This window comes from Acanthisitta chloris, unplaced genomic scaffold (assembly GCF_000695815.1).
Source record: "Acanthisitta chloris isolate BGI_N310 unplaced genomic scaffold, ASM69581v1 scaffold149, whole genome shotgun sequence".
NCBI lineage: Eukaryota > Metazoa > Chordata > Aves > Passeriformes > Acanthisittidae > Acanthisitta > Acanthisitta chloris.
Window position 1 is genome coordinate 5,256 of NW_008690569.1, and position 9,481 is coordinate 14,736.

The following is a 9,481-nucleotide window of genomic DNA, read 5'->3' on the forward strand; positions in this document are numbered from 1 at the left end:
GTATCTTCCCACCGTAATTAGATTCTGCGAAACAGGACAAAAGAAAAAAAAATATTAAATCAAACAATGTAGTTTGAACAGCTCATTTTTTCCTGAGTAAAATGAAAAAATTTCCAAGCAGTTCATGCAAACACTAGCTTGCTGTTGGTTTTGCCAATTTTATTAACAGTTCATCCTGTTTTTAAGGAAAGCTCAGTTTTGCCTAATATCCTGCATAGCTTCAGACACCCTTCTGCAACAGAAGCTTTTTCCTCCTAGAAATCATAATTGTTCCTAGCTCCAAAGTCCCCAAAACATGATTTAATTGTATTTACCTATTGCTTTGATCATTTTGAGTCTCAGTGCAATCTCCTTATCACAAAGTCAAGATACAAAACCTCTGAGTTTACGTTTTCAATTGTAAAGGAAAGCTAAGAATCCCATAAGTCTAGGACCTAGTGTTTGAGAGACACTCCAAAAAAACCCCAGCAAACCCAAACACACCTCCCCAAAAAAAACTCTTTCACTAAGAGTTTTCTGCTAAGGCTTTTCATGTTACTGTTTCCATTTTGTCAAAGAGGGTGAAAGAGAAATTATTTAGGAGCAGGTTGTAGATAGATCAATCATCCCCACAAATGAGTATTTTGGGAAAAGTCTAATTTCCTGTGTAAGTTGTGCTTCACTTGCATGGAACTCAGTGCCAGGAGGTGTATGCAGAAGGGTCACCTCCCAGCAAGAAGGGAGAAAAGGGCTGTGTAGCTGAAATGGAGCATTTGCTGTGATACAAAGGCATTTGCTGTGAAGAAAGGGAGGCAAAGGGAGGTGTTCTGAAGAGGGCTGGCTGTTCCTGGAAGCACTCAAGATACAGTATATTTCATAGAATCATAGAATCAATTGGGCTGGAAGAGACCTCAAAGATCATCAAGTCCAGCCCTACCATGGTTACTAGACCATGGCACTAAGTGCCACATCCAGTCTCATCTTGAAAACCTCCAGGGATGGTGATTCCTTCAAGCTCAGCACCCACAGGATGCTGCTGTGACTTTATTACCATAGAAAGCACTTTGTATCAGCCCCAAAGCATCCAAGGCCTGAGAAGGAGGTCTCAACCTTACCACACTTACCAGGGATAACCCGCTCTGAAATGTACTTTTCTAGCTGGGTTCGTACTTTTGCCTCTATTGTTGGATGCCCGTGGGTGCCATTATCAACCAGCAAGAGATGAGTGTGATTATTATCCAGACAGTAGAGAGGGTCTCTCTTGAGGTCATCCATGATGTAGTGGGCTAAGTAGTTCCCCTAGGAGCACAAGCACAGCACTTAGCAGAGTTCCAGGGGCAGGGCACACACAAGCCTTCCAGGACAAGGACACACCTCACTGTGAGGGTGCTGATGCACTGGCACAGGTTGCCCAGAGAAGCTGTGACTGCCCCATCCTTGGAAGAGTTCAGGTTGGACAGGGCTTGGAGCAACCTGGTCTAGGGGAAGGTGTTCCGGCCCATGGCAGGAGGGTGGTACAAGAGGTTTTTATGGTCACTTCCAACGCAAACCATTCTGTGACTCTATGACAAGCCAGGGACAGCTGAACCTCAGGCCACAAATCATTCCTCATTAGTTTGTACTCTGCATTTCCTCACTCAAGACACTGCTCACTGGAAGTGCCAACAGCAGCAGAAGACAGTGAGAGAAACTAATACAAGAACACAGCATAAATATTTGCAGAGAAAGTTTTTCTTTACAAGAGCTGTCCAATTTGTGATAGTCTTGTAACTTCACCTCATACAACAGAACCATGGAATTTATTTGCAACAGTTTAGTCCTCTCAGAGATCCAGTTCTTCAATGCACATTTCCTTCACCCACCAGAAATAATTAAATCAGCACCTCACAGAGTTTTTTAGGTTGGAAGGGACCTCCTGAGATCATCTAGTTCAATGCTCAAGCCTCCCTAGAGCCCTCAGTAAATTAACCTTCTGCTATTTATCCAGAAGGATGATTTTTTAGACATGTTCTAAAATGTCTACCAGTCAGGAGACAGATAGGATGACAGTATCAATGAAGATCCTGAACAGCAGCAGCAGGTACATGTCCCAGCTCATGGGAATTCCTACTATGGGCAAGTGTGTAGGGATTTTGCAGAAGCTAGAATAACCATGAAAGAGGTTACTCCCTAATGGAAAGCCATACATGAAGTTAGTGCAGCTGAACTTCCACACGGATGTGTTAGAATCACAGCAGAAATCCTTCCCACCAGGCCTGATGTGACTACCTCGAACACTCTTGTTCTGAGAAGAGCACCTGTTGTTTTGAGGCTGAGCCTCCTCTTTGTTTCCCCACCAACCCATCTATATGGCTGTTGGGGACATGGCTTAGTGGTGAACACGGTGGTGGTGCTGGGTTGACAGGTGGATTTGATGATCTTAAATGTCTTTTCCAACCTTAACAACACCAGGACTATGTGTTCCTTACATCGCTGTCAGCAGTGCGGATGAGGGTTTCCCGATTGGAAATCATGCCCCAGGCTGCTATGCCAATAGCCACCACGTTCTCCTCGGAGCTGCGACTGATGGTGTTGTCTCTGACCACTTCCCCAATGTACTTCATCAGCCCGTAGTGTGTGCCTCCAGTGAAAATCCAGGCCCCTGGGGACAATACCCAACAACCTGGGAGAATGCAGTGAAACACCCGCCCTTCTAATGCCTTAACTGCCAGAGACAAGAGCCCAACCCCCTCTCATGGCCTTAGAAGAGGCATTTGTTCTTTAGTTAAACACAAAAGATACACTACACAACTCATCTTACACTACCATGGGCATCCCACGACTAACTCTCAACCCTGTTACTTGCAAACAGTTAGATCACAGGAGTCCCAAGTGCACCAGCCAAGCGGAAGCAAACTGAATGCTCTGCTTCCCCACTGACCCTTTGAGCTGCTCCCACTCCAGCAATGAAATAACACAGACACACATGCAGGTCTTTACCTTTGGACTGGGCGATGTAGATCAGCCTGCTGAATATCTTGCGCATCCGGGGCTTGAGCGCAAAGTTCTTGGCTCCTCCAGTGACAGAGATGACCAGGTTTGGGGTTTTCAGGTGCCAGTGCTGGGTCATGAGATCATAGAGGGTTTCAGAGTCTGTGTCACATGACAGACGGATGTACTTGTGGGAGAGAAGAAAACACATATAGCAGATCAATAGTGATGGCTGGGAACAGACCAGGAACTGCATTTTCTTCTCCAGTGTACAGCCTCATTCCAAGCACCAGAAGATAAAAGAGAAAGTGATGATGAAGTTGTTGTTTCTTCCTCTAAAGCACCTTTATCCTCCTCCTACAACCAGGCACCCAACCCACCTTCCTCCAGAGGAAGGCAAGAACACTGACCTTGGTGTTGAGAGGGACACTGGAAGGGTGAACACAACACCAGTATAACCATTTTAACTATAACAATGCTTCTTGCAGCAAAGTCACACAGCAGATTACAACACAGTAGGATGAGGCCAAAATATCCCTGTGAAGAAATACCTGAAGCACATGGGTCTGTTTAAGTGTGGTTCAAAACCTTCAGTCTCATTTCCCCACCAAAATGCCTGTTATTTCTGCTACTTTGAATAAAACAAACCTGATTAATTTACATAACAGGCTCTGATTTTCCTTATTTATTCTGACTGTCTTAAGCAAGTTACACTGATGGTAAATACCAGTCATTTAGAGGAGGCAGAGGAAATCAGCCACGTGTGACTCCTCACGCAGTGTCAGTATAAATCATCAGAAACAGCTATTTTCTTCTTTCCAGCCCTCTGCTGTCTCTACTCCAAGTGACACTCCTGTATTTTCCCAGGGGATAAAACAAAAGAACAAAAACCGGAATAAAACCTCCAAAGTTCCACTGATCACTTACACCCCCACCGAATTTACTGTCATTGTAGGATCTCCACATGGGGAAATGCTCAGTGTACATCTGGGTATAGTCCTGAGAAGCTAGTCTACGTGCATGTAAAACAATACTTGAGCATCACCCTCATTCACACATTCTCCTGCCATGACCAGAAATAGATAACCTCTTTCCACTTCCAGCACCACCCTAAGCGGCAAATAACACAGAAGAAATTCTTCTTTGTAACCTATTTTCAGGGCTTGAGAAACCAGCTTGTGTCCTTTGTAGCCTAAGTCCTTCCATTAGAATAAAATCCACTTTAGCTTCACCTTCCTTGCTTTCGAGGGCCTTCCCCCAGCACCCAGCAGGGGTCTCATGGATACCCTTAATACACTCACCTTTCCTCTTTTTCCCAAGTTTTCAAACTGAATGTCCCCAAAGGCATCGGTAGGCAGTTCCTTTGTGTGCTTCTTGTAGTTCCACTTTTCACTGGTGTTAACCTGAGTGCCCTCTATGTGCTGATTTTCAGGGTATCCACACTTACATAAGTTACCCCTGAAAGAAAAGCGAACAGACGTGAAACCCCTGTTATCCTGAGCACAGAAACGTTAGCTCTCACAACAACCAAAGCAGCAGGTGGAGCTACAGAAGCAGCAAGTCCACTAGGATTTGCTACCTGATAAAGTAGAGCCGCACCTAGTCCTGCTTCCTACCCCAGAACCTGCTGCTGCCCAGCACTGGGAAGGGGAGTACAGTTCAGGAGCCAGTCTATCCTGAGGGATGAGCTGGCACCTCTCATGGACCTTACCTACGTGACAAATCAAGTCATAGCAGCAGCAGCTTATGTTACACTCTACAACTGTGCCCTGAAATGAAGAAAATGAACAAGAAGCTGAGTTCAGTGACCTCACCTGCTGCTAACCTAATGCATACAAGTGGGTTTTTTCCCTTATTGTGCTTTTAACCACGTAGGAAGAGCTCACAAAGTCTCTTCTCCCAGGTAACAAGTGACAAGACAAGAGGACAAAACCTCAAGATACGCCAGGGGAGGTTTAGATTGGGTATTAGAAAGAAAATCCTCACTAAAAGGGTGGTCAGGCACTGGAATGGGCTGCCAAGGACAGGGTGGAGTGTACCATCCCTCTAAGAGTTCAAAACGTGTGTGGATGTGGCACTTGAGGACAAGGTTTAGTGGTGGTGCTGGGTTGAGGGCGGGACTTGATGATCTTAAAGGTCTTTTCCAGTCTTACTGATTCTGTGATTCCATGATTACTAAGTACAATTATTTTCCGTGCAAACCCAGGGCCTGACTGATGTCTAAGCACACCCAAGATGTTCACTTTGAGAGGGAAGGGATGCCTGGCCTCTGAACACATTTTCCAGGCAGTTTGCTGTGTTCCTAGCACACTTCCCCTCCAGCACTGGCTGCCTGATGCACAGCATGCATGGTGTGCAGGCACTGCCAGTGCCCTCACCCACTCTGAGACTGCATCAAGGAGAGAAATAATCTGCACTTAGTTTGTGCAGGACTACTTGGGAAAGCTAGGAGAATTCTTTTCCTAGGAAAAACTCCAGCACCATCCATGAAATGTTCTGTACAGCCTATATCCCTGCTCCCTCAGGGGGCACAGAGAAGGAATCATTGCTTCTCTCCTTCAGAGAGGTTTCTTCTACCCTGCTGTAACTTGTAAATAAAACCAGCTTACCTTAACAATGTCGAGCCAAAAATAACCCCGCAAGTTTTGCAATCCTTTCCCCAGTGGGTTTGGAGAAGGAGAAGCTGATGAGAACCAGCTCCTCCATCCTTTGTTGGTCCTTTGCCAAACATCCCATTTTAGATGGCAGAGGAGGACCCTAAGTAAGACTTTCTGAAATAAGACTAATTTCCCTCCCTCTCCAAGGCATTTTTCCTCCCAGCTTCAGAGGAGAATGGGGTTAGAGGGCCTTCGGAACTCTATATTAGGACTCCTGCAGCTGCATTAGTTTGATCACTTCTCTCATGAGACTACAAAAAAAAACCCAAGAAAACTAAAAGCAATCTTATGGCTCTCAAACTTGCACTGCACAGGTTAGCTGTGCCTGAAAATGGAGCCACTATAATATCCTTTCCCGAGCAGAACCTAGTGACTGTCTTTACTGTAAAGACTTGTGCATGGAATCTGTGATTTAGGTTTAAGAGAAAAACTTCAGTGATGCAAACTTCTGACACAAACATTGTCATACAACAATACCAGTGCTGCATTCTTGAAAGCACCTGTGTCTGCAGAGCTGTGCTTCAGCTAGGGAGTTTGATATGAAGCCCTGTGCCAGGGACACACCTGAACAGGGCTGCCGGCAGCTTGGACCCCTGGCTGGCATCAGCTCGCTCATGGAGTAACCCGAAAAAGGAGACCAAGGTGACATTGCACTGCTAGATCTTAAAACAGAATCCCAAACCAAACAAACCAAGCAAAAACCAAAGGGAAATGTCCCCTCCCTGACTCAGCTCCAGCCCCCTCCCCCCTCCCCACACCTGTAAAGCAAGAAAATAGCTCTGCTTACATTGACTTGGTGTCCTTTGTGAAAAAGACACATTCTCTCTTCTTAAAGTTTTCTTGAATGAAGTTGGCCAAATCCTGGAAAATAATTTTTAAAGGCTTATTTCTGGTAACACATACAATAGAAGAAGCCCCAGTGACAGCAGTCAGGTTAGACACAAAGATTGTGACAAACACTGCTTCTTCCCAAGAGTAAAAAAATAACGAACATAAAGAAAAAACCCATTAACATCCCTCTTGGGTAGGGCTATTTTAGTTCAACACACAAGGACCCCAGCAGGAGACCCAAACGACTTCAGGTCTGGTGCGGTGGAATGCAAAGTCTCTCCAACTTGTTTAACCACTAACTCTCCTGTTAACCTTGAAACCCCTTGGGCCACACGTGGGGAATGCAAATGCATCCCTAATATGCCTCTGCAATATAGGAGAACAAAGAAATACTCACTTGCCGATAAAGGGCTGGGGGTTTTGTTTGATTTTAGCACAGTTTGGATTGGCAAGGCAAGATTTAGCTAGGGACAAAAAGGAAAGACTCACAGCTACAGTTTAGTTCACCAGTTTGACGCAACTCTTGTGGTTGAAGAGCAGTTAGAGGAAGTTGTTCCAAACAGAAAAACATTAAGAGTACAACCTCCAAAACAAAGAAAATAAAAGGGAACATATTTAACCTGCAAAAGTCACAACATGCAAGGCCAAACAAAGTCAAAGGCAGTGGGAACCACTTGCTAAAGCCCTAAGAGCCAGTCAGCAGGGGCATGGAATTGCTAGGCCATTACTGCCATCAACAGATCATTCAGGCATAAATGGATGTTTATCATGAGTCTGTGCTGTCTGCATTTGCCATCAAGTGCGTGAGAGGTCCAGGTTTTTCTTTATACAGACAAATTAAGTCTCTTGCTGAAGCATGAAAAGGGATTGAAAACATGAAGTGGCTAATAATATACAATAAAGCTCTACAGGGATCAAAAGGAATGCATTACATCCTTACAGTTTCATCATCTCACCAAAGCACTGCTGCTGCTTAAAGGTCGCTCCCTGGGAAAACTTCTCCACAAAGGGAAGAGTGCCAAATCTATCCCCCTCACCTGATAAGACCAGGTTCACAACCACTGTGCCCCCCCACCAGACAGCAGGATGTCCTAGATACTCACAGCATCGCTGCAGGCCACATCAATGCTGCGAGACATGCTGGAATAGAGGAGTCTGGAACTCTCAAAATTACCATTTCTTCGGTGTCTCATGGTGCCCATGGAAACCTGGAAGAGCATGGCAGAAGGGGAGATGGAGGAGCATTGGTCATTTCTGTCCCTGCACAACAGCAAAGACACTTTGTGCCCTAAGGAAGGTTATTTGAGTCCAGCATGAACAGTTAGGAAACATATCCATCCCCAAAATGTGAAACTAACATTCAGAAAGAATGTTTTCTGTTATTTTATAACACACAGACACTTTATTCTTCCTTTTCCCACCCCAAAAGGACTCCAAGACAATACCTTTTGAGAACGGAGCATATCTTATCCTTATCCCATACAATTCATTGCCGTACCTTAACTCTTTCTTTTCTGTCTCTGATGGGCATACTCAGGACTTGGCTATTCAGCTCTGATATGCAATGAACAGTCCCTGATCCAATATGTTTACAGATTAAAAGGGACATTAAGAAACACTTCAGGCACAGAGGAGAAACTGCAGTGTTAAAGCAGTTGGCCTAGCAGTATGCCAAAAGCTTAGAGGAGCTGCAGCATCCAAACACTGATCCCTCAGCTCCATCTGCTCCTAGCACAAGGACAGTCAACACAAGCAATCTGAAGAGTAAGTGGATTTAAAGGCTGTTAAATCCAAAAGTTAGGAAGTCACCCTTGGGAGCAAACTGACATCAGCTACTCTCTGAAGCAGATCCCTGCATTAAAGGCACTGTTTTTGAAGGAGCATCACTGCACTTGCAACAAGGCACAGTCCAAGACTATGCTAAAACCAAATGCTTCTATTGTCTTTATGTTACTGTAACCAGATACAAAAATAACCAAGGAAGTTTGGACACCCGTTAGACACAATTTAGATCTATACAACCTTGGATTAAGCTTTGGCACATGAAGCACAGACTGGTCATTAAACTCATGCCCAGCAAAACACCTGATAAAGAACATTCCAAGAAGGAACTGTGGCCAAGACCAGTTCAACCAAAGGATAGAATCAAATCGATCACTATCCAGTAGAAAATAGAGTACTAATCAATAGGAATTTGGTTACTTCTGACCAGTAAGCACTAATTTATGTGTTTTCTGAAATGCAGAAAGAGTAAAACTTTTATGTAGTGCCTGTGCATGTTAGCTGGAGCATCCCCCAAACATCCAGCACTGCAATAAAGGAATGCTAATGTTGGTGTTAAGGAGTCTTACTCCTGGTTTAGGTGACATTACTTTGTGAATAATACTGGAAAAGGCCTTTTCCTGAATGGAAAGCTGTCAGCCAGTTAACATAGTGAGCTCCAAGTCTACCTCTCCTTCTAACGCTGTTTTCTCTTCTGCCTTTCCCTCTGCCTGGGTACTCTCAGTTTGTTTCTGGGGTGATACTGCCACTGCATGGCAGAAAACATCCATCCCAGACACAGCCCTGATGGAACATGCCTCTGTGAATACATAGTTTTTGAGAGCCAAGAACTATGAATATGTTCCTTGGGGCACTCAATAGAGTTGGAATGGCACAGGCAATGGGAAACTGTAGTTGTAAATAGAAACATGGAGTGTGATGTGAGCAACTCCCGAAGCAGAAAGAAAAGGCAGGTTTCCACGAACATGTGTATTTGTATTTTATATTTGTTTTAATAGTCTTTTGAAAAGCATTTTGTGGTGAGGGGGAGTAGGATTGACTCTGGGTTGTTTGCTGTGCAGGGTAGAAGCCCTCAGCTGCTTCCCCCAAATTCCGCAGCATGCCTGGGATCTCCACCACTGCTGAGTGATGGCAGAGCACAGAAAACATCTCTTCCTCCTTCCCACCTGCTGCATGCAATGGCAATGGTTTCCACATAAGAAAGTTAAAAAGGCTGGAAAGGGAGTTACATCACAGCTGGATGACTGGGCCCAGAGGGGGAA

General features: G+C 44.8%; 1 protein-coding gene across 1 annotated transcript in view; it reads right to left on the bottom strand.

Moving 5' to 3' along the window:
• Positions 1-7,657, bottom strand: part of TRPM8 (transient receptor potential cation channel, subfamily M, member 8) — a gene marked incomplete at its 3' end in the record, with an annotated part of 12,622 nt that extends 4,965 nt beyond the window's left edge. The window contains exons 1-7 of the mRNA XM_009081840.1: positions 7,541-7,657; positions 6,394-6,467; positions 4,251-4,407; positions 2,959-3,136; positions 2,448-2,620; positions 1,104-1,278; positions 2-24 (exon numbers count right to left, since the gene is read on the bottom strand). Coding sequence (XP_009080088.1) covers positions 2-24; positions 1,104-1,278; positions 2,448-2,620; positions 2,959-3,136; positions 4,251-4,407; positions 6,394-6,467; positions 7,541-7,657 — 897 coding nt within the window. The remainder of the gene's footprint in view (position 1; positions 25-1,103; positions 1,279-2,447; positions 2,621-2,958; positions 3,137-4,250; positions 4,408-6,393; positions 6,468-7,540) is intronic.
• Positions 7,658-9,481: the final 1,824 nt, after the last annotated feature.